The sequence below is a fragment of the Syngnathus acus genome, chromosome 2, assembly GCF_901709675.1.
Source record: "Syngnathus acus chromosome 2, fSynAcu1.2, whole genome shotgun sequence".
Taxonomy (NCBI): Eukaryota; Metazoa; Chordata; class Actinopteri; order Syngnathiformes; family Syngnathidae; genus Syngnathus; species Syngnathus acus.
This window is the reverse complement of record NC_051088.1, coordinates 9,445,320-9,469,069: the sequence shown is the minus strand read 5'-3', so window position 1 is coordinate 9,469,069 and position 23,750 is coordinate 9,445,320. Positions and strand designations below refer to the sequence as shown.

Here is a 23,750-nt window from a genome sequence, read left to right as displayed (position 1 = left end):
GTATTAAATGTAATATTATTAAATCAATTATTAAAATGATTAAATATAAATGTATGTCTATACGTATCACATTTATTAATTTATTTACTTATTTGGATCTTTATTTATGGAAGGCCATAATACAGATGCAAAATGTATTTGTGGTGTTTAGAATAGATCTTTATTGTCATTGTCACACATGTACAACGAAATTTAAAAGTGCCAACCGATCAGTGCATAAAATAAAAATGTTGATGTTTGATGTTGAATCTTCCATCTCTGTTGTGTACAATAATTTTATTGCAGTACCGCTCCCAAAATCACACTGCTGCTAGGGCTTTGTTTTGAAGGTCAGAGCCGGAACTCACGCGCCATACTTGTAGTATGTTTAGTTTGATCAGACAGTTCGCCAAATAGCCCCGAGCTGGAGCTCACTGACAGCCAGTGTCCGCCGCCATATAGTCAATCTTGCACGGGGACAAGAGCACGTCTGAGGACTCCTGACAGCTCGGAGAGACTGCGATGACATCTCGCAGGTAAAGTGGAGTTCATTTCGTGTTTGTTGAAAGTGTCACCTGTCACGGCCAAACTCTTTTACACCTGTTTGACTTTGCACGGAGTCGAGCCTCGGTAAATTACGGAGACTGGGAGATAGAGACTGGACTTGGTGGAGTGGCCGAGGTCAGGGAGCAGTTGAATTTTCAAATGGGCATGAAGTTAAATGTGGATCATCTGTTGTATTAGCTCTCATTATAAGGTTAAGGCATAGATATTATTCCTCGGTTTGCCAGAAGTAGCAATGTAGTACAATGCACTTTTCAAATTGCAAAGTTGATTGGTACAGTTTTACATGCGTATTTTATTTATTTGTTTTCTATAAATACATTGGAAAGTGCAGTGCGCATGTTTACATGTCATTGTTTAATGAAACAGGAACATATGATGCTTATGGACTTTGTGTGTCCAAGCTCATTTGTAGATGCAAGCGTTCAGCAATTGCTCTTTATCTCTGGACTAAGTGTTTGTCCACGTGCATCATCAGCATTCTGTCCTGCTGCAAAGGTGACCTGGGAAATGTTGACTCCAGCAGCTGGCTGCTCTGGAGACAATTCTGTGCGTCACGCTCGTCAGAAATTGCTTTCTTTGCACTCCTGGAGTTGGTAGTTTGCACAAAAAGCAAACACTGTACGGGTGGTAAACAGGTCTGTGTAACATACCCGTTAGTTGAATGTTGTCATTGAAAATGGTTTCTTTAATGATTTTCAGTCTTCTGAAAGTTCCTACATATTGTTGAAGTTCTATAAAGTTAAATAAAATGGAAAGGACAGTGAAACAGTCCATAATTCATTCTGGAACGCTGGATATGTCCAATTTAAAACCAAAATCGTCTGTTTCAGGCTTCGACAATCACAAACCCATTATTAATTGGTTTTACAAGTACAAAAAGACAAACAATATGAAACATGCATGAAAGTGATTTGAACAATGTTCTGAGTTATTTCAAAGGTGTATTTTTACCCTGGATTTTAGTATAATCCCAAATTGTGCAACCTTCGGGTTCCTCTCAGTATCGTAAATGTTTTTAAAATAATGGACGGTGGGCACCTGCTGATATTTGCCGTTTGCTGTCCATGAATTTGTCTAATCATGTTTTTTCTGTGAAGCAAATTGTCATCTCGTTTGATGAAAAATGGACCTGTTTTTGGCTCTCTGCATATTTTTATGTTCTTTTAATAACATTAAAAGATTGCATAATATGGTGCCAAAGCCGCAACATCAAAAATAAATAAGTAGGTTACATACATTGGCTGCTTCGCTTTATTAGCCGCGATGTGGCATGGGATATTTGCAAAGAAACAGGTCACGCAGATGGAATCTCAGAAACTTTTAATTGCCTGAAATATGCACGAAGCTCATTAGTAAAAATACATAAGTACACTACGTCCTATTTAAAGCCGCAGGGTTCAAAACAAGGGCAAAAAGTAGTCACTTACAGTCTGGAAATTAGAATAATACTTACCGGGGAAACTGAAAGTTTCAAAGAATCACATGCACACACACATTCGTCTTGTGCATTTTTCTCAAAATCAAAACTTCTGTTAGCTGCTCATTTAGGTTATTAAGGGTAATGTTATGAGATGCAATTTGAAGTCATATTTAAATGTTTTTGGATCATAGTTTGTGGTGTATTTATAGTTTAACCATTAATGTTGATCACTGGACTCAAACCCATGGCCCTGGGGCTATTTATGGCCCACAGGATGATATTTGGCAGCCTGCTACTTGATATTAAACTTTAATAGTGGAACAGCAACTACCTTGTTTATATTGCAGAATGTCAGAGCTAAGGGTCACAATCAATTCAACCAGTTATAGCACACACATGCATGGACGCACGCACACGCACGCATCCACGCAAAAAGAGCGAAATTGAGTGTTGCTTTGAGGCTCCCTTTGCACTTTCTGATCTCAAATCTCACAGTAACGAGCCAAGATGTGGAGCTCAATTCTAATGAAAGTGTTTTTCTCGCTCTGTTGGACCACATTTAAATCGTTCTTTTGATCTACTCATACAGTTGCCTACGCTTCTGCAGCTATCTAAAATGACGTCATGTCTCTGCTCTGTGTTCATTATGAAAGCACCGATATAGCCCCCCAAAGCCCCCTTTGTTAATGGAGCAGACCGCATCTGTCACTGAGACACATTTGAGAAGAGTGAGTCAGTTTTCTGTGTCGGGCCACAGGAAAACAACAGCCCGTGTGGAGGAATAAGATAACGCTGGCAACATTTCCAGTACAGCTCTCCGTTTCATGCTTTTCTTTTTTATGCATTTCATGCAGTGTAGAGTAAAGCAGGAGTCCCAAAGGTGCATAAAGAAATACATATAATCCAATTTTCTGACTTTACATTTGGAAACTACTCAATTTGAATATATAGTGATTTGATTTAGAAAAAAAAGCTCTATTTTTTTCTGTAATTGTTTTTCATTCTGTGAGCCAGATAAACATAAAAATACCACCACCACTATTACAAAGCATTGAGAAGGTGATAATGTAAAATATTTAGGTGCAGAATATTTTGTTCCTGGGTGTAAAATGTGCATTATTTGATGTTTATCAGACTCACTTTAAATGAGTTAGATTAAAATACAAGTCTGTAAAGTATCTTTCACCATCCTTTTGTCAGAAGTCACTTGCCCAACAAAAAAAGTTTTTCCCCAAAAGCCTCCATAGAAAAACCACAGCACAATTTTTGTATTTGAAATTGTTTATGAATGCAAACTTTTCCAACTATAGCCATTATCTTATCTAATAGTAACAAACACAATTCATATTCAACAGTTTCTACATTTTTATTGAATATATTTTAAATATAAATCTTCAAAATGTTCTTTTTTTTTTTGTCTTTCACTGTTCTATCCCCAACCATATGTCTAAGGCCCACTTTTCCGTTCTAATCCACCATTTGAAATCTCAAATTGAGGAGTTATTTGACAATATAAAAAAACAAAAATGTAGAATAAGCACATTCATTTTTCACATTCAAAGAAAGTTTTTCACCAATTCTAAATTTTCCACTTTTGCATTGACAGAAATAGTTGATGTAATTCCAAAGGATTAAAAGATTGGGAGCCAGATTCCCATTTCAAATGAGTAATTTAGTTAATTATGCCATATGTGGATTTAGAGTGGGAAGCATCCAGGCATGGGGAATGTGTGAGTTAAGCACCGCGTGTAAATACAGCAGCTCATCAGCTGGGCTAAAAATACAGACAACGTTACGAAAATCCACACCCCGAGACCCGTCTGCGACGAATATAGCCCTTTGATGCCATGCCGAGTCCGCTAAGTATATTCACCATATACCACCACCACATATCTCCATCTCCTTTTCGTCGGCGGGCCTAGACAGGCACGCCGTAAATAGATGACCGAGGCTTTATTGAACTTGAGACATTACGTAAGAGGCTATGCGGCTGCTGGATGCACAGTGGGCCCCGTTTTTCCTTCAACCAGCTTGAGGCCTAACCTGAAGCTCCCAGCTGCCCATGTCTGTCCCATGACACATTATGTTTTTGTTTTTAACTGTGTTCTGTTGTCACCTTATCAGGCCGAGCCAGCTTATTTAGAATCTCATCCGCTCATTTGTGTTTGTCTGGTTCGCCGCTCGAGGCTTTTGCAGGGAACTGGGTCGCATGGTGGCCGTCAAAGGAAATCCTATTCTTGGAAAGCCCTGACTCACTCGGGTCCTGAAGTCATGATCTGAGGAGGAGGGAGTGAGAGTGTGAGACTGGAACTATAATGGACATTCAATGGTCAAACATAACCTGCAGTACCGGTTAACGTTGCGTTCCTCATGGGTGCTATGATAATGAAACTATGTAACCCTTTACTTGGTTGTTTTCATATTGCATTCGTAACATTTCAGACATCAAAACAATAAAATAAAAACATACTACAAAACCATAAAAACAATACCTCAACTTTGATAAGTGATGGCATGCATCATATCAGAGGTGGCTAGCAACGCGGCTCCCCTCATTCTCTTTACATGCAGGGCAGAGAGAGGCTACATGGTGTGCCGATGCATGAGGTCGGTGAGTGCAAAGTACATTTGAAACAAACTGCAAGATGATCTCTACTTAGAGATAATGTAAAGTTGGCTGTTGAGTCTAAACTTGGAGAGTGCCTCCTACCCCTGCTTCTGTGTGACCAACCCCATCCCACCTAACCCATAGTTACGTATGCAGCCGTCAGGGTGGTATGTTCAAAAATATTTTTAGGGTGATGATAATAGTAAGTTGTTTAATTAATTGATTTCTACAATGATTCAGAGGGTTTCTTCCACACTTTAATTTATTAATGAAATACAATAACACCCACCATACACATCCACAGAGCTCATAGCTAGCTGCCTGAACAAATCCACCAAAATTGTCTGATACCACCTGCGCCACAACTTAAACCGGCTTTTAGCTGGTCAAAATTCATGCCTACTCTCATTAAATTGTCAGGTGCACTGGGGGGGGCGTGTAATAAAAAAAAAATAAAAAATACCACCCTTGGTCCAACGGAACACAGTCTGACAAAATTTCAAACACGGTCAACAAGATTTGTACAAAAATAACAGTATGCACTCTAATGCAAGACATATTGGACAATTTTATGGTCCCTTCTTTGTGGTAACAGTTTAGGGAAGGGCCTTTTCTGTTGCGGCATGACGGCCGCAGTTAGTACCCGACTCAATCAAAAGACATTCTTGAATGAGTTTGGTGTGGAAGATCAAATTCAACCCAAACATCGTAAATTTCTTCTTTCAGTTCCACCATGTTCAGTTTCACCTGTTTCAGTGATCACTGTTAAGGCGGATTAATATTGGCCTTGCTACAATACGCATTGGCAAGGGACACATTTTGTTTGTGGAATTCTCCCTTTGGCCCCAGTTTCACTCTCTCGCTCTCTCTTTCTCTTATTCTTTCTCTCTGTCTCACTCTTGCTCTCTCACGCTCTAACATTTCAATATGTAGTCCTACATCAACTCAAGTAAATGTGTGTATTAATACAACTACATTGAACAATGCATTTAAGTACTTAATCCAAGGGTCACAGCAAAGTCATGCTGAGTTTGTATAGTCCGATACCTCTTGCTGTGTTTAAGTGCACGTTCATCCCATGGCTGAAAAATGAATAGCCTAATGGCATACTGCTGAATTGGCTGGATCGCCCGGGGGTTAGCTTGGCCAGGGCTGACCATGATCCCGTGTAACTACCCCACACACGATTAGATATAATCTCCAGGCACGGGCGACAGCTGTTGTGTTTGCTCCTCCGACAAGACCGAGCCAGGACCTTGCAGTTCTGGGAGAGCTGGCACCCTGATCCGGTCTGGCATGGTCTGGTCTGTGTCACGGCCAGCGAAAGCTCTTTTGGCTTGGGGATTACAGGCTGGGCTTTGTTTCCTGTCGACCGTTCAGGAGGAAGGCGGTCAGACCAGGCGGCCTAAGCTTGTCACATTTGCCTAAGGTGGAGAAAGGGGGGCGGGGGCTGATAGTGGCGACGGGTTGTGCTATCAAGCTCGCTCACGTTCATCCAAATCCCAGATTACAAGACCCCCGCCCCTCGCTCTCCCCTGCGCACTCCCTCGCTTTCGTACATATGCGCAAAGCAGCACGTTTCTCTCGCCGTCTCATTCTAGCAACACCCGTAACACAGAGCAGCGAACACCCCTGACCCCGTCCCCCAAACCCTCTATTTGTCTCTATTGTCCTGACTTCCTCCTGCCTTCACTTGTGTAACTGTTCTGGATTATTAAAATCTGAGAAGGAAGGGGTTCGACCGAGAATGGTGAGGTAGGCAGAAATCATCCCCACCAACCTTCCTCATGTTCCTTCTTTCACAAATAATGCATTTACGTTGGTTAATTTAACAGAAGCGTTGAGAGGTCAGCCCTGGAACCAAATCACTTCCAAAGGTCATTTTGACCTCTCATCTAAAACACTACTAACTAAAACCAGAGCAATGCTCAAAGTTTTGCCATCTATTTTTTTGTTGTACTGTCCTCTGTGTGAATTGCTTGTTTAGTGTGATCAATCCCCAGCCAGTGTTCACAATTCACATCAGATGAGGGTTTTTACTTTTGTTTGCTGTCTGGAGTTGAACCATATGTTCCTCAAAATGTTCAATCTGTTTGACCTTCATTTCTGGCTATTTCCAATTGTGTCAGAGTAACATTTCTTGTAGTTCAATCCTACTGTTGCAGCTTCCAGCAATCCCCATTGTTGTGATGATTTCTCCAGTGACAGCAGTTCTGGGATGGAAGGATTAAATATAGATTAGTGACAGACCACATTTTTTTATTTGCCCCACAGTTATTGTTTCTCTGTATATATCTGTGAAGGATTAAAAACAAGACAATGAATAATCTGTTCACCATCTGACATGCATGCCCTCTCAGTGGTTCCTCAGCAGAGTACATTTTCTGTAAATTATCAGGATAACACAACTATTGTCACTCGTGAAAGAAAAAAAGTCCTGTCACTGAATGATTTTATAATCTCACATTAACATAGTTACTGTGCTTCAAGATTAATTTAAATTATATTGGTTGCTGCTTCTTGAAATAAAATTTGACGTTTGATTTGTCATGTCAAACTAAGTATTTTCTGTCAAATTGCTGTACAAATTTAGCCTAGCAGCAAATTTATAGTCTTCAAAGTCATAACCTTTGAAGCAGTCCATGCCCAGCCCCCCTCCCCTCGTAAACAGAGTCCTCTCTTAGATCACCGGAGCCCTTCATCCCATTGAACCACAAAACATACACTTTAACTTATCCCGTCGTAGTTGTTAATGTATCATTTCTACTGTCGCTTCTACAATGTGTACTTTGCACGTTCAAGTGACCGAAATCGCATTAGTTTCCTCCCTCGTGTCACATCTCCTGACCCAGGCTGGTGAGGATACAGGTCAAGTGCATTCTGGGACAGATTTCTGGTCTTTGTTGTGATCTGATCCAGTCCTGTCTTTGCCATAGTCTCGCTTTCACAGCCCAGCAATTAGACCCTATTTATTAATTTCTTCGAATATTAGCAGTCCACATTGTTTAAGTGTCATTTACATTACAGAAAAATCATGTAAAAAAAATATTTTCCAAATGAGAGTTGTACACATTAGATAAAGCCTCGGTTGTGTGGTCACATGACTTTGATGTAATGCGGCGTAATGGCTCATGCTGCATATGTGCATACAGCTGCATACAAAATGCCCCTAGCTTTTTCCCCCCCTTGGTTGAGACAGTCTATAGTGAGATTTTTGTTTCTTCATAATGATAATGCAGCTACTCTATTCCAACTGTCATCGGGCGGTAGGCAATTATTGTTGAATCCTATCATCATATCTGTGACTGCTTCCGATTAATATATTCCATATGCAAGTTTTGAATATTGTGTTGTGTGTTATTGTGCAGCAACATACCTACATACGGTCAACCCAAAACTAAATTTTAAGCACCACATTTTATACCCAGGCAAGACCACAATGACATCGAGACACTTTTAATACTGTAATACCCTGAAGTATTTTAATTTCTAACTCCGTAGTATGTTTTACATTTAATTAGTTTTGCTAAAATTGCTGTTTTTTTTGTTTGTTTTATACTGTATATTGAGAGGCATTTTCTTTTTAGTGTGTGCTGAATAATAAGTTCTACACTTGAATTTATGAGTATTCTTTTTTTTTTTACCCCCCTGATGTATGCATATCTCACATCCGCAGTGTGGAAATAATGAGGTTTATCTCTCAATTTGAACTTAGCTTTTTTCTCATCTCAAATGAGCTGTTAATATTGTTAGCCTCGTCTACTCTGACGAAACAATGAAATTAACGAGGCATCCCCGAAGATAAAATTTGCAATCTAAGTATGTTGTCTGGTTTTAATAGCAAATATGACAGGCCCTGATAATGACAGATTTGCTAACCTATCATAAAAGACATTAGCATTGGCCTGTCCAACATTTGCAATTTTATTTGTGTTATTTCATCAGGCAAAATACACTTCAGACGTCATGCATGACAGCAGCTCCGTTCTGATTGTTGTTTTGAGGTGGTTCCACCCCAACGTCACCGGATTTGAAGCAGAGCAGCTCCTGTTGACCCGGGGTGTCCACGGCAGTTTCCTGGCCCGGCCCAGCAAGAGCAATCCAGGGGATTTCACCCTTTCAGTCAGGTATTTATGTTCTTCCCCTGTTTCCTCTTCATCTGTTTTCTCATTGATCACGAGCCTTTATTCTGCCTCACTGTTCTCAAATGGTACAAAGTTCAGTTGTGAGAGCAAACAAACCTCAGTTCTGTCTGGCTGAGGGACTAGTTTACCCAAGACAAAGACACTGAAAATAATATTGTGAGTATTTTTAGTTACAAACCTTATTACCTGCTTGGCGTAAAATGGGGCACATCTCCATTTTTGTGCCATAACAAGTCTAGTTTGTGTAGACCAAAAGCGTTTTCTCTTAGACTTCCTCAGCGCACTTGGCATTCGGAGAGAAAACGTAGCCTAAATGTTAGACTACCTAAAAGCATATCTAAATGTTAGCACAGGCCGACGACATCACCTGCAAGAGATCTTTCGGTTTGCCTGTATAAACTCATTTAACGCCCCAATCTCATGCGTGATAGACCCCAATGAGTCTATTTCTGCTTCCGCAATGTCAAGCTCTGCGTGCGCTTAGAGGGCCCTCGATCATTTTAAAGCAAATGAGGGGATCCAATGCCCAAGAGGCGGCTACATCCCATCGCATAACCGGGTCACAATGGCGCCAATGCCCATTCCTGCCCGTGCAAAGTCGAGGAAAATACCAGAAGAAAGAGAAGTCCACCCATGTGCCATTTGCTTTGCTCTAAATTTGCGCTGAGCACAACAGTAGAGCCCCAAGTGGCCTTTTAGAGATGACATATTTACAGTTTATATTTCCAGAGAATTTATATACTATTTTATTAATCCTATATCAACATAAGCTCTTCTTGACTCACATTTCAGTGTACCACACTACAGCATACCGTCTCTAAACACACACGCACGTACATCCAGTTTGTTCTCAGAGCAGTGGAGAGCTTAATGAGCTAATTAGTCATTATCCAGCATGAGTGATAGTTCAGATGGTAATAGTCACTGTGGGAGGTTGGTGTCCTCGCTGTCTTCTTGTCCTCTCCTTGTTTTGCCTCTCTTGCCCTTATCTCTACAATTGTATACGGACGTGATTTGGAATGTAGGAGATATTCCGCAAACGCAAAAGTCATGTTAGTTCTTTGATGTAATCAGTTTACTGGCTAATACAAACTGTAAGGGGGGAAAGCACAAGTTTGCGTAGCCCTAACATCTGTGCTGATATTACTGTTAAGAGTTGTGTCCAGTATTTCTACAAACATGCTAAATGATCAGAGAATATTTTTTTCACATAATGTTATACCACAGACAAATATTTTTTTATGTGTATTTCAGTATCGGCCTTTTCCTGGCTCAAATCGAGGCAGAGCTAAAGTGTTTAAACATTTTTCTTTTTCTATTACTGACTTACGGATAGTTCAGCTCATGATGTTGAAAATATATAGCTCATATAAAATGCTGAAATGATTATTTATGCTTGAAGAAATTTGTGGTGAAGTAGAAAGTTTATGAAAGTTATAATGGCAGTGAAGGGTGCTTTCTCACGAGCAGTCTTTATTAAGTTTTGATGAAATTCTAGTTCACGACTCATTTGAACGCGTGTGAAAACGGCAGTCTGGAGCAGACTAGATAAACCAAATGCACTGTAATGTGGTTTGCATGTCATGTGAAAGCCATCCCACTTCAGCAGTATGTGCGTGTCAAGTTTTGCTTGCAACTTCGACGCCGGGTCCTCTTCAGCAACAACAGCCTATTGACAAACATATGATGTTCCCACCACGATTGGAAATGTGTGAACGTATGAGTGAATCAGACATTTGAAAAGCATAGCACTGACCTAAACACATGTAGAATGTCAAAAGATTAGACCATTGACTTGCGTCTTTCGGTTTACATTCTTGAGAGCAATCAGAAAAGCAAACCTTGTGGTTTGCAGTGGCACATTGTGATACACTTGAAATGTTTATCTTGAGACCAGACACGTTGTTGAAAAACCCAGATATTGATTGCGGCCAGAGAAAGCAAACTAGGTGCGAAAGCATCTCAGATCGCATATTTTTGTTGTGAATTGTATAATTCACGTTGCCCAAAGGGAAATTGTGGGATCATTAATTTCCTGAATTTTAATCATGGCATAATTTCAGGCTCTGAACACAGCATTAACATGCCAACAGTTAAATTTCAGTCAACCTCAGGTTGTTGTTATGGTAACGGTAAGCCAAAATTCCACGTTTGCTCTAATGGAGTTTGCATAGTGTGTGTGATGATTTCCACTTCCCTCTTTTCTCCACTTTTGTGCTTAGGGCTGATGATAGGTTGCGTCTTTATTGATGCCATGATGTTCACCTTATTTCATGGTGCGTTTCCTGAGAGTTATCGAGTCCATACACCCATTTTTACATGGGAATGCAGTATTTAGCATATTGTATTGGAAATAGCACTGTGCCCATTCTGTAATTTGCATTGTCATATATATATCGAAAAGTAATTAAGATGGTAAATAAAATGTCACAGCGTATGTTTGGTTTTTCCATCGATAACGGTGTTTAACTGTGAGAGCAGTCTAAGGGCTGTGCGTTGAAGTGGGGCTTAAACAGGACTATGGATCTATGGCACCATGCCAACAGCCAATACTAAAGCTATTAAGCAATTACCGGGAAACACAAAGAGAGAAAGGCAACAGCTCATGGCACGAAAGGATAAAGAAACATGCACGGGATGCAAAACGGAAGTATTGAGAGACACATCTTGATACCAATCAATCAATAGGAGGTTGGCTTAGACTGCTAAGTTGCTCCCTCCAGAATGTTCTTCCTTCATTTTACCAAGACAGTTTTGTGCGTGGGCATACGTCTGTGTAGTATATATTCAGAAATATTCAGTTGCGTTGTTTTCTGCGTGTCAGTTACAATGCAGACTGTATGCAATTGTGATTTACAATGTGATCACTTTAAATAAGAAATTCTCCAGTCAGACCATCTGCAGTCATCAAACACTGGCAAAACTACGTTCACATAAGAACTGTACCAGTTCAAAAATCAGGACAAACTACAGTGAAACACATAACTACGTTTTCTTTTTATAAACCAGCCTTGTTTCACCTGCCAATTACGCTAAACCAAGTTAAGTCTTCAACTCTGGCTTCTACTTTCTGTAGCTTGACATTACCGTAGTTGACCCTGCCTCATTTACAGTAAAACAGGTGGTGTGGTGTCAAGTAATGGATTTTTCAACAACAAATCGATAATCACATTAATCGACAATTATTTTAATGGGGTAGTTGTTTCATCTGATTCATCATCTGATTTCTCAAATGTGATTAATCTCTGATTTCTGCAGTCTTTTGTAAAAACTGACTTTTTACCATTTGTGTTTAAGACATTTGATAATATCTGCTTTTACTTTGGGAAAAATAAATGACAGCACCAGTAACTGAATCCATTTCAAAAAGGTTGGTGAGTACAAAAGGAATACCTCAATGATATTGCTTAATTGTTGTTTTGTTCTTGTTTCCTACTAAACAAAACCAAATAAACCACAATGAAAAAAGTTGTTTACACAAAATAATAGCTTCTAAAAAATGATAATGACAGCCTTATTTTGAACACTTTCTGGTTGAGCTGTGTATTTTGTACACGGTATTTTGTACACTCAGACATCCATAAAAGTATACACCTTTATAAATGTCTGAGTGTACAATTGAACCACTTCTCAAATAGATCTTGTCAATTTGAGCCTTGAAAAGCAGCAGATGGCTTGATAAGCTCCTACTGTTGTATTGTGCGAGTGGGTGCTGGCGTGATCTGTATTTTACTCCCGGCGTGCGGGAGTCATTTTCACACGCCTGCAGGGCATAAGTGTACCTCGGAAATAAAAGAGCTGTCCCTCTGCCCACCAAGGCGCAACGATGAGGTGACCCACATCAAGATCCAGAACTCCGGGGACTACTATGACCTGTATGGGGGCGAGAAGTTTGCCACGCTGGCCGAGCTGGTGCAGTACTACACCGAACAACAGGACCTGCTACGCGAGACGAACGGTCATGTCATCGAGCTCAAGTATCCGCTCAACTGCAAAGACCCCACGTCCGAAAGGTGCCCGCTTCACGCCCACACCAATAAATAGGATCCTATTTGCATAGAGCAATACACAAATAGTATACTCTGTAAGGTCAGCAGAAGGCGGCGCTACTTTACATAAACCTATTAAAACTACGTGGAAGTTTCTTTCTGTCTGCAGAAAGGTTTTATAGCTATTAGGTTAAATTCTTCACTCCACTGATTTTACAGGGTTGCTTTTAGAGTTGAAGAGGCAGTTAAGCCATCCAAGAGGTGTTATTAGTGAAGCTTTTAGCGCACTTTCCTTTCATTGCCCGATTGAAACTTGTGATGCACTTTAACCCTAGACAAGCTCTTTATTTCCACAGAGTTGGAAGATAAATTGGATATAAAGTATTTTTCGCCCCCCCCCCCCCCCAATGAAATATTGTACATTAAATTCAGGATCACATATATTTCTAAAACTGTCAACGGATTTGTCCTTGGTATTGTTGTCTATTAGACCAAACGAACAAATAGTTGTGAGGTCAGAGGTCACTCATATTGGATCTGAAGCCCTGCTGGCTCACCATTTTTGTTCATCCTTAATGAATTAGATGGGGTTCGTTCCACACTAAACCCATCCTGTAAAGCTCAAGATGTTTTTTGATAAAATGAAGATTTGGCAGGTGGCGTTTAAGAGCCTAAATACGGCCACTTTTATAAGAGTGGATGGATCTCAAAACGCTGCCCTGTGTTTCATACACGTTTCCTAAAATGAAGAGAAGTTCTCGCAGTTTCACGTGTCACTCCAATCCTCGCGTGACAACAGCAGATAATTGTGTGATGACTCAAATCAGAATTACTCATTGCAGCTACTATACATTACAGCCTTTCAGTGTCTTGGACGATTCTTCATGATTCCATTCATTGTTAACAAGATTTTTTTTTTTGATGAATGGATCGGTTCTGTTTTCGTGTGGACGTTGCCTTAATAATCAAGTAGGAGTCGGCATGCTCGACTGGTTTCACACTGCAGCAACATTATGAGGCAGTTTCCCCCGCAGGAAGGAAGAACATTGTTAAGCCTTCCTCATCTCAGATCCTCTCGCTTGTCTTGATAATTTGTCTTCCCCACAAAAACACCTTCTCGCCCCAGGCTGAGCTGTTTCGATTTTCTTTCTTGTTCTATACTCGGCAAATTCACCTTGAAAAAGATGTGCACAATAATAAAACCTGGCTTTATGTTAAAGTAAGGGATAATGTGAATAAAATGCTGTCTTACTGCACCATAAATAAAAGTTGCTTTGTATTGAGTGTTGTCGTTTGTGTTTGTGTATGACTTCTCCGTCCTCCAGATGGTACCACGGCCACCTTTCTGGCCGAGACGCTGAGAAACTGCTCACCGAAAAAGGCAAGGCCGGCAGCTTCCTGGTTCGAGAGAGCCAGAGCAAACCAGGCGACTTTGTCCTCTCGGTCCTCACCCACGAGGAGAAGCACGAGAACATCGACCGCAAGACCAAGGTCACCCATGTGATGATCCGGTCCCAGGTACTTCAGCTTGATGGCGATCATGGTGATCATGAAGTCATAATCATGCTTCAACTCTGATTGGCGTTCCCCAGCAGGATGGTAAATACGACGTAGGTGGTGGCGAGAGGTTCGACACCCTGGCAGACCTGGTGGATCACTACAAAAAGAATCCTATGGTGGAGAAGAGCGGCATCGTAGTGCACCTCAAGCAGGTTCGATTAACAAAAGCTCATTTGCTCTTTCAATGTTACTTTTTCCTGGATTTATTCAATTCCTTCAACACTTTGATGAGCAAAACATACTGCAGAAAGATAAGCTGTTTAATGCAATTCAATAAGTAAATAACCAAATAAAACAACAAATAGATAATCATCTATTCCTCCATTTTCTACTGCTGACCATGTTTTGGGCTACGGGGCATCTCAGCTGACGAGATGCGGGCTATACCATAACTTGTTTTTCTGGTTTAATATCTTTTCATCTCTTTGTCCTAACAGCCCTTCAATGCCACGAGGATAAACGCAGCCAACATTGAGAATCGAGTACGAGAGCTCAACAAGGTAGCAGACAATTCAGAGAAACCCAAACAAGGATTTTGGGAGGAGTTTGAGGTATGTTGGCTTAGAAGTCGAGCTGATTAACATTTTATAATAACTCTGCGAATCTCTCTGCGGACTCTAGGAATCAAGTTTGTACACTTTAAAGCTACGACAGCTTGACTCGCAACTTTATCATCATCTCAGTACTTTGTTCAGTTTTATTAGATCTGTCTTCAGATGAGCGTGTAATTACATGAGTCATACTTGGAATCCATTCTCAAAAATCAAAGTATTGTCCCCATATATTGGGATTTTCTTTTTCCACATTCAGACATATTTTTTGTGTAAAGCGTTTTCTTAGCTTGCTAACAATATCAGCTGTCAACATTAGCCTTCCTCAAAGCAAGTTGTGTGTGCAGTGTGGAGTCTCCTCCACAGCTCAATCTTCAATTTGTAAGAGGTGTTGTTCCAGAACACTTTGCTGAACATACTTGTCAATTTGGAACATTCTACATTATGCATCCTATTGGAATGACATTGCAACTTTTTCGCAACCCGACAACCTACAAATGTATAACGACTCAGACATTCTTCAATTTCCCATATATAATACCCCTCCTTGATTTTGGATGGGGTTTTTTTTTTTGCTAATGAATGTGACTTATTCTTAAGGAATTGCAGGAATACAGTTAGTGTATTAAATGAAAGTTGAGTGCCACTTTCCTATAGAGGCAGTGACATATTTATTTCATTAGACTTTAATTATCCTTGTTTCGCAGTTTACATTAGCTAAACTATGCTCTCTTGTTTTATATCTGCTTGCCAGCCATAATAAATATTAAATGCAGTATTACCAAATATTAAATCCCAGGGGCAGAATGGAATCAAAATTAAGGAAATGAATTAATTGTCCTTACAGTGGCAGAATGGAATCAAAATAGAAGCACACATAATAGTGAGGAAAGAAAATTAAGGAAATTAATTAATTTTCCTCACAGCCATAATAAAGGTAGGCGTTAATTTAACCATTGTAGAAATTTGAACTGAAGTTAGAAAGACAGGCGCACCATGTAATGTCTTCCGGCCACTGCGCAGAAAGTTACACGTGTATACATTATAGTAATACAAGTATAGGGACTGTAGTTCCCCCCTGAGCCTTCATTCTTTATCCTATTAGGACACTTTTGCATGGCGGACCGGTTTCATGTAACACAATGGGGGAAAATGACACAATCATTCAGAAATGTTGCTTTGATCACCGGAATTGCAGAAAATTCCGCTTTCCATCAAAATGGAAGCAAGGCATTCCGTGCTCAATTTTGGGGGGATCAGTTTTGAAGCCAGGGTGGACTTTGCATTTTTATCTTGTTTACTGTATGTGTGTGGCACAGGTGACATATTTTGTCGATATGACACGTTGTCACATTTAATCCTGTACATACCACGTCATCAGACGGAAAAAAAGACAATCTCGCTTACTCTGATCCCCACAGGTACTTCAACAACAAGAGTGCAAACTGCTGTATCCCCGGAAGGAGGGCATGAAAGCAGAAAACAAGAGTAAAAACAGATACAAGAATATCCTCCCCTGTGAGTCGCAGAGCATGCTGCTGTTTCCTGCCTCACCGGCTTCCTGTGGAAAGAAAGCGTGACACAAATAGACAAAGCACACAAGGCCTCTGATGTGGCTGCGATAACTTGCAGACAGAACATCAGTGAGGTCACAGAGAGCTGCACTGGGGATTAATAATAATGTTTTACTTTTGTTCCTTCCAGTTGACACGACACGAGTTGTAATTCGAGACGTAGATCCAGATGTTCCCGGTTCAGACTACATTAACGCCAACTACATTCGAGTGAGTCCGCTTGAGGCAAGAAAGTGGCGTAACGTCCGTCGCGGACCTGTTGCTTTCTGCAACACGTCATGCTTGATACAATATAGTGCTGATTATGTACTGCCCCCTCTTGGTATAAGGTGTACTGTACTCTTCACACTTTTTTTGTCAATTTAGTTCATGATGCATGAGTACAGGTCCTTTTTCTTTCATGCAGGGCTCGCGTGAAGAAGGGCGCCAGGTGGAGGAGGAGAAATTCTTCATTGCCACCCAAGGGTGCCTACAAAATACAGTTTGTGACTTCTGGAAGATGGTACATCAAGAGAACACACACGTCATTGTCATGACCACAAAGGAAAGAGAGAGAGGACGGGTGGGTATACCTGCTACTTTTCTGTGCTGTAATAGAACTCAGTAGAAAATGCTACAAGAAGCTCAATTGTAAAAAAAGAAAAAGTATTATAATAATACGTTAACCACATTATTATCACATCAGTTCATTTTGTACATACGACTACTTGTAGTGTGTGTGTGTGTGTGGGGGGGGGGGGGGGGGGTAGACATTTAACAAGGATACTATGACAACTAAGCTGATTGCAAAAGCCGCTTGAGTGGATCTAGTTCTTTAGGTTACCTAATTCCTGCAAACATCCTGCAACCCAACCACTAACTCCCGTATCTCTACACCTCTCTCTTATCCCGTCGGCGTAGAACAAATGCGTCCCTTACTGGCCCATCCTTCACGCCACCATGAAGTTTGGACAGGTGCTGGTGAGAAACGTGGACGAGCGAGAGGCTCAGGATTACATCCTGAGGAAGTTGGAGGTGACCCGTCTGGACCGGGTAGGGAAAGCTCTGCCCTCAATCATTGCTGACACACTGACCTAAAGTCAGATTATCTAACACAAAATCCTCAGCACGTGCTTGTGCTGATGGGGAGTTTGCTCTGCTTGCTCTCAAGGATCCAGCAAACAAATGCGAGCAAAGCCTTCAACACATAAGCATATCAACGCGTTACTGGCTGACGGGCTTGCCTGGTTTTAATGAGCCACTTGTCAACATTTTGAAAGACGTGACAGTCCTTTGGAACTTCCAACTACAAATTTGTGGCTAAAGGAAGGATGTGACTTAGCATTTCTTGCTGAATCGTATCACTTGTTCAATTTAATATAGAAGCTATGTCAAAGTTAGTTAGAATTTGTGAGCCAGATTGTGGGTTTCCTGCAAAGTTCATATTCTAATATGAATACTGAAAGACCGGGAAGAATCAAATGTGCTTATAGCTTTTCTTTTCTTTTTTTTTGTTACTTTGTTCCTCACAGAGAGAACCTCTGAGATACATCTGGCACTACCAGTACCTGAGCTGGCCGGACCACGGAGTTCCCAATGAGCCCGGAGGGGTCCTTTGGTTTCTTGAGGAGATCAACCGGACCCAGAGGACCATTCCAGAATCTGGGCCCATTGTCGTCCACTGCAGGTACCCGCAAGGTGCACAGTTTAGAGCATCCATGGGCAAGTTGCAGGCCTTAGCCACGTCTGAACTCATGAGCCTGAGTTTAAGATTGTCATAGTCTACAAACTCCAAGTCAAAATCTATCTGAGATTCCAAAATCAATCAAATGTGTTTTTCAGACTGAGTTGATGCAGCTGTCTTTCTCATGCATAGTTTGACCTTTCGTTCTTGCTGTCCCCACAGCGCTGGAATCGGCAGGACTGGCACCATTATTGTCATTGACATCCTCATTGATATTATCAACCGCCAAGGTGGGATCACCTTTCTCAGGATTTAAATATTTGTTTTGCTTTATGCACTTGTCACAAATCAATGCTACTGGAACATAATTTCAAAGGTGCTTGATTTTTGTATTTGTATCACATTCATTAATCTTAATGGCTAATCGGATCTTTAGCCTGACAAGATGTCAGTGACTCTTGCTGGAACTAATTTGGAAAAGTGAGAGCGCATCTTTCCATCAAGAAAGAACCCAAGTGCTATTCTCCTCAGGCCTTGATTGTGATATTGACATCCCGAAGACCATCCAGAGAGTACGGCAGCAGAGGTCCGGCATGGTGCAGACAGAGGCTCAGTACAAGTTCATCTACATGGCCGTGCAGCAGTACATAGACACCGCCCAGAAGAGACTGGAGGAAGAGCAGGTACTCCTAAACACATAATCCTAAAGTTGAAAATATTCACAAGGGACCAGTACATGTTATGCTAGATTGGTGAACTGAACCTTGGCAAATATCCCGGAAGGTCTCTCAAGTGATCAACTCTTGTGGAACTTTTCAGTCTTATTCAAATTAGATAGTGAGGATGAAGTCAAGCTGCATGGTAATAATGTTGTCCCTTTGCAGAGGAGTAAGACGAATGAGAGAGAGTATTCCAACATCAAATATCCGCCGATGGCCAATTCAAGGTCCAAACTTAACATGGCATCGTCACGCTCGTCGTCCGTGTAAGTATAACTCAGTCCTTTGTGTTGAAGTGACTCTTGACGTGTTCAGAATGTCTTTGGCGACCGCTAGCAATGAAAAGCTGCTAAGAGGCTGTGGATGTGGCTGTCATTCTTAGAGCCTCATTAACCCTCTTTGTTGTCATGAGCCACCTTATTTTTCTACAAATGTATAAAATTACCAACAACTGAAAAAACTATGCCCACCCTTTGCCAGTTACTGGAAATAATAATATTTAAGCTATTATGAAAGCCACTAAACTGCTAGGATTTGTTGTTCGTGTACCAATATGTTGTTGTTTACCTACTTATGTGTCAAACGCATGCACTTGCGGATTGTCTCGTGTGTTCAGTAAATTTAAAGTTTCGGTGAAGGTGGGTCACTTGAAAGTCGTACATGTAAAGAGTGCAATTGTATACAAACAGTTTAAACAAATCTCTAAATTAGGCATAGAAATACTGGTGGCAACATTTTGTCCATCTGTGGAATTGTAGAATGACAAACGACGATTCTTCAAGTGTGTATGAGAACATCAACTTTAAAAGTCCGCAGACGTCCTTCAGCAGTAACACCAGGAGGTAAAATCGGTGCTGCGACCTGCCACTTGTTTCTGCGAGCCTCGCTGTGAGTATCATTTGCAGTTTGGATTGTGTCCGACCGCATCTTGACATTATGAAAACCTGCTCTGCTTGCTCGGGCTCTTTAATTAAAGAAGAGGAAGAATTTTGAGAGCATTTGTTATGCAGACCTTAAAAGTCAAAATTCAAGAACATGAAATATAAATATTTGGCACTTCCAGGGTGTACTCCGCCTCTCGGCCAAAGTCAGCTGGGATAGGCTTCAACTCACACGTGAGCTTAAGTAGTTTAGAAAATGGATTGACAGATACTAATTCATTGTTAACAATAAATTATATAAATATTTAGTAGTAAAACACATCATTTTATATGTACTATACATTTAACATTTTGTAATTTTAGTACTGGTAAATTGTAATTTTTTCATATATAAGAGTATATTATTTGAATACTTATTTTACTATTTTGTCTGTCTTGTTTTTTTTAAACTTAGGGTTTTAATAGACTGAAATGTGCAACGCTGCAGTATTTTACAGTTAGTAAAGCAGCACAGACCTGCCTACACAGCTAGCTTTGACTTTGTTATAATTATTTTAATTCATCAACAATGACCTACGTACAAATCGAGTAGAATATTTGTAGCTGACTGGTAATGCTGAAAGCAAAAAAACAAAGGAACGTTGTATGCTTATCATTTGTATGGACTTTGAGCCATCAAGCTCTTCATCCTAGGATGCTGTGTAGGTCTTCACCTCATCAAGAGGTTTTGCATCTTCTTAATATAGAGAGACAGCGGCCTTGAACACCACTCTTGTCTGTTCCCTTCAGTGTCAGCAGAGGTCTCATCGGCTGCTCCAAATCCCCCCAGTGGGGGAGGCGGAAGCACGCTGTACTGCCTAAACCCCGTGAGAGCGCAACCTGCCTGTGATGAGCGGACCCGCTTAAACTGGACCTCGGCTTCTGGAGTTAAATCTCCATGAACAAGGGGGACTTGTCACACTTTGCGCTGCCGGCCCTCGAGCTCTTTCCGACGGCTCGCTCACTCGCTCGCTCGCTCCACTGCTGCCTCCAAAAGCCTTTCCCTCTCTTAATCAACGAAAGTGCCTTGTTGTCTATAATCAAGCTGTTACATCTCTGCTCTAACCAGGAGTTGTGCCGCCACCAATATATTGAATTGGAGCTTAGGAAAGATCAAAGCAAGCTCCACCCCACAGACATCGTAACTGAGGCTGCTACTTGTTTTGCCATCTCATTAAACAGGAAAGAGGGCACTAATCTCTGGTCAGAACAAGGGCGTAAGTTTTATTTTTTTATTTTTGTTTTACGAAGAAGTCATCAACATCTGCTCTTGCATCGTTGCTTCTCATTGGCAGAGTTTTATTTGGAACTAGTTCACAAATTAATTGTTTTTATCAGCACTTAAGATCTAAGCATGGGCCTTAAATGGTACCTGGCAAAATATAACTATGTGATTCAATACCCTGTAATTTTCAAAGGACTGTTATGGCCACTCCAAAAAAGATTGATTATTGGAAAATCATTGGTTTAGGAGAATAAAGTTGTAATTTATGAGTATAAGCTCAATTGTAATATGTGTAATGTTACACGGGGGAAAAAAAAAGCATGTAAAAGATGTCCTGATCTGAGAAAATGTCCTGTATTTTAAGTCCTGTACTGTAAAATAAGGAGGAAAAAGCTGTAAGGGGAAAAAAAAAAGAATCATTTCAAAATAACATCATAGTAACATTATAAGATTATATGGGGAAAATGTATTGCAAAAAGTCCTTGTATTATGAGAAAAACATTGTGCAAGTAGTTGTAATAATGTGTGACAAGTCAGTTATAATTCTATGAAAAAGGCATAATTATGCAAAAATTAGACTGAAAATTTGCATGGATAAAAAGTACATTATTAAAAAAACAAATGCTCTACTTTGACAAGAAAAATGTCTTAATAAGAAAAAAATCCAACTTTCCAGAAAGGTATGTTTGTGTAACTAGGGGTGTAATATTACAAGGATAAAGTATTAAAAGTACAATATTATTGTGGAAAAAATATTTTACATGAAAATGATTAGCGATGAAGAAGCCGCAATATGATTATGCATACCTGACCTGCGGTAAAAAGAGCATGAGTGTCAAGTTTGACTTCAAGGTGGAGATTGCGGTTTGCAAAAAGGAAAAAAAAAATACATCACATGACAGTAGACTAATTATCAAGCCGGGTCATCCATTTTGATCAGAGAAGCGAAAGTGAGGGAAGAAAGATGTAAGGCAATAGTACGTTCACATTTTGTTAGCAGTTTGAAAACTGTTAATTCCGCCTTTGACTGTACAATTCCTATTTTTAGGCAGGTGTTGAAGAAGGGAAGAGAAAATTCCTGAATGAGAAAGTAACTATCTCCGGATTTCTTTTGACTTGCTGTCCTTGTTAATCATCAAGTCTGATGCGCCTCAACATCTGCCCTCGGAGAGGGTCACAAGGCAAAAGGGATGGCGATTACGACGTGCCAGATGGCTATCTGCCCGAGATTGAAGAATAGATTTGTCTCTAAAAAGTAATTTAGACCACGGCCGTAATCCAAGCTTGATGTATCTGAGCGCGCAAAGCACGTACGTCACCGATGCAATAAGGAAGGCCGTTGAGGCTTCAGATATTTTTAGCCACTGCCAAAATATCTGCGTCAAAAACAATTGCAACCATGTTAATGGAATGTAACCCGCCTCGGATATACGTAGGTCAAGCTAACGAGAATGAGGTTCAGCAAATTTGGATCAGCATGCGTTGTGTCACTCTGCAGTAAAAATGCAAAGTCCCACGCTAGGCACTAGGCTAGATGGTCTTTAACAATCGGCCAGTTGTCTTCCGTGGCAGTTTAAAAAAAATCTTGCCGCGGCAGTCTCTTAATTGGATTGCTGTAGCTGCCAGGAGTTGAGTGTAAACATTCAGAAATTCCCAAATGACTTAAATAAATTGTTTCCTTCATTTTTGTTTCTGGCCCATCAAAATTAATTACACAAACAGAAAAGATTGTCTTCTTGTTTTGCCTATGCCTCCTCGCCACATTAACCACAGTTATCGTTATGCAACGCAGTGCGCGTTTACAGGCAGTGTATGGTAAATGGTAAAAGCAACCAGCACAATTCATCTCAGGTTCGACAAATCACGCTGCGCATTTTAAATGAACGCCTCGCAATATTTGATGTCTTCAGGTAGAAGTGCAAAAAAAAAAAAATCATCCCCCATTTTTTTTCCTTTGCCCCTTTGGCAGACTTTCTCCTTAGTAGATCAGCTTTTACATCTTTTTGTGTGTACAATAAAGTTTGCCTATGTGTTTTTGCACATGCAAACCTTTAGTAAATCAGGCCAAATTCATGTGCTCAAATGAAAGGGGGATGGGGGGGGGACTACTACTTGACCCGGAGGCTCAGTCCAATAACGCTGTTGTTGCCGCGAGCCTTACGTTAAAAAATGGTCCAGTTGCTAGTGAGTGCTGCGTTCACAGTCACCTTGTCATATTTAACTTCTTTTTAAATGTTGTTTATTACCTTCATAACATTGCTTCGCACTGTGTGTTAGAACAAAGTCTCTCTCCCTTTCCCTTTGAAACTGCGGCTCATGTTCCCGGAAATAGTTGTTTTGTTGTTTCTGTATTTATGAACTTTGTCATACTATTCATCTTTTTGACGTGTTTGATTTTTCTTCCACTTTGCCTCTATATGATATGTTGTAACATCAATACTTGAAAGTACAAAACTGCTGAATCTTGGACATTTGTCTGTTCTTTTTCTTTTTTTAATGTTTTTGATTGTGGATGTGATGTTCTTATTCTTGTGTACAAGGAGGCTTACTTTCTGCTTGTTCTCTCATCGTGTATTTACTTGAAGAGAGTCGAGCGTGTCGCTCTTCCAACTGGCTTCTGCTCAGATGCCTTCAAAATGCTGTACAGTACAGGCCGCTACCTGCGGATCCAAAAAGTTGCCATTAGTGGCAACAATCTGGTTTGTTACAATAAACCTAGTAGAAATGTTACCCCGACTGTGGCTTTTTTGATGGTGACACTGGTCAAATTTGATGGGGAAAGTCTTAAATGAAAGCCATTTTAACTTAAACATTATAAAGCAAAAGAATA

At 40.5% G+C, this 23,750-nt stretch overlaps 1 protein-coding gene across 3 annotated transcripts; it reads left to right on the top strand.

Moving 5' to 3' along the window:
- Nucleotides 1-364: 364 nt before the first annotated feature.
- On the top strand, nucleotides 365-23,650 carry ptpn11b (protein tyrosine phosphatase non-receptor type 11b). Of its 3 annotated transcripts, none has more exons than XM_037273430.1 (16): nucleotides 365-515; nucleotides 8,579-8,701; nucleotides 12,538-12,732; nucleotides 14,034-14,226; nucleotides 14,304-14,420; nucleotides 14,706-14,819; nucleotides 16,241-16,337; nucleotides 16,524-16,603; nucleotides 16,800-16,955; nucleotides 17,294-17,425; nucleotides 17,905-18,059; nucleotides 18,279-18,346; nucleotides 18,588-18,739; nucleotides 18,941-19,041; nucleotides 19,534-19,663; nucleotides 20,446-23,650. In XM_037273430.1, exons 1-15 carry the CDS (start codon nucleotides 502-504, stop codon nucleotides 19,619-19,621), a joined length of 1,785 nt encoding a protein of 594 aa, XP_037129325.1. In that variant the 5' UTR covers nucleotides 365-501; the 3' UTR covers nucleotides 19,622-19,663; nucleotides 20,446-23,650. The 3 variants fall into 3 exon arrangements, with proteins under 3 accessions (XP_037129325.1, XP_037129308.1, XP_037129317.1); XM_037273413.1 differs by having other exon boundaries at nucleotides 14,301-14,420; XM_037273422.1 differs by lacking the exon at nucleotides 20,446-23,650 and adding an exon at nucleotides 19,839-19,872 and having other exon boundaries at nucleotides 14,301-14,420.
- The last annotated feature ends 100 nt before the right edge of the window (nucleotides 23,651-23,750 follow it).

Excerpts from the sequence above, each read along its gene's own strand:
- ptpn11b (XM_037273413.1), top strand. Across the intron at positions 17,426-17,904 it reads AGGTGACCCGTCTGGACCGG|AGAGAACCTCTGAGATACAT; the intron begins GTAGGGAAAGCT and ends TGTTCCTCACAG. Across the intron at positions 19,042-19,533 it reads TCGTCACGCTCGTCGTCCGT|AATGACAAACGACGATTCTT; the intron begins GTAAGTATAACT and ends GTGGAATTGTAG.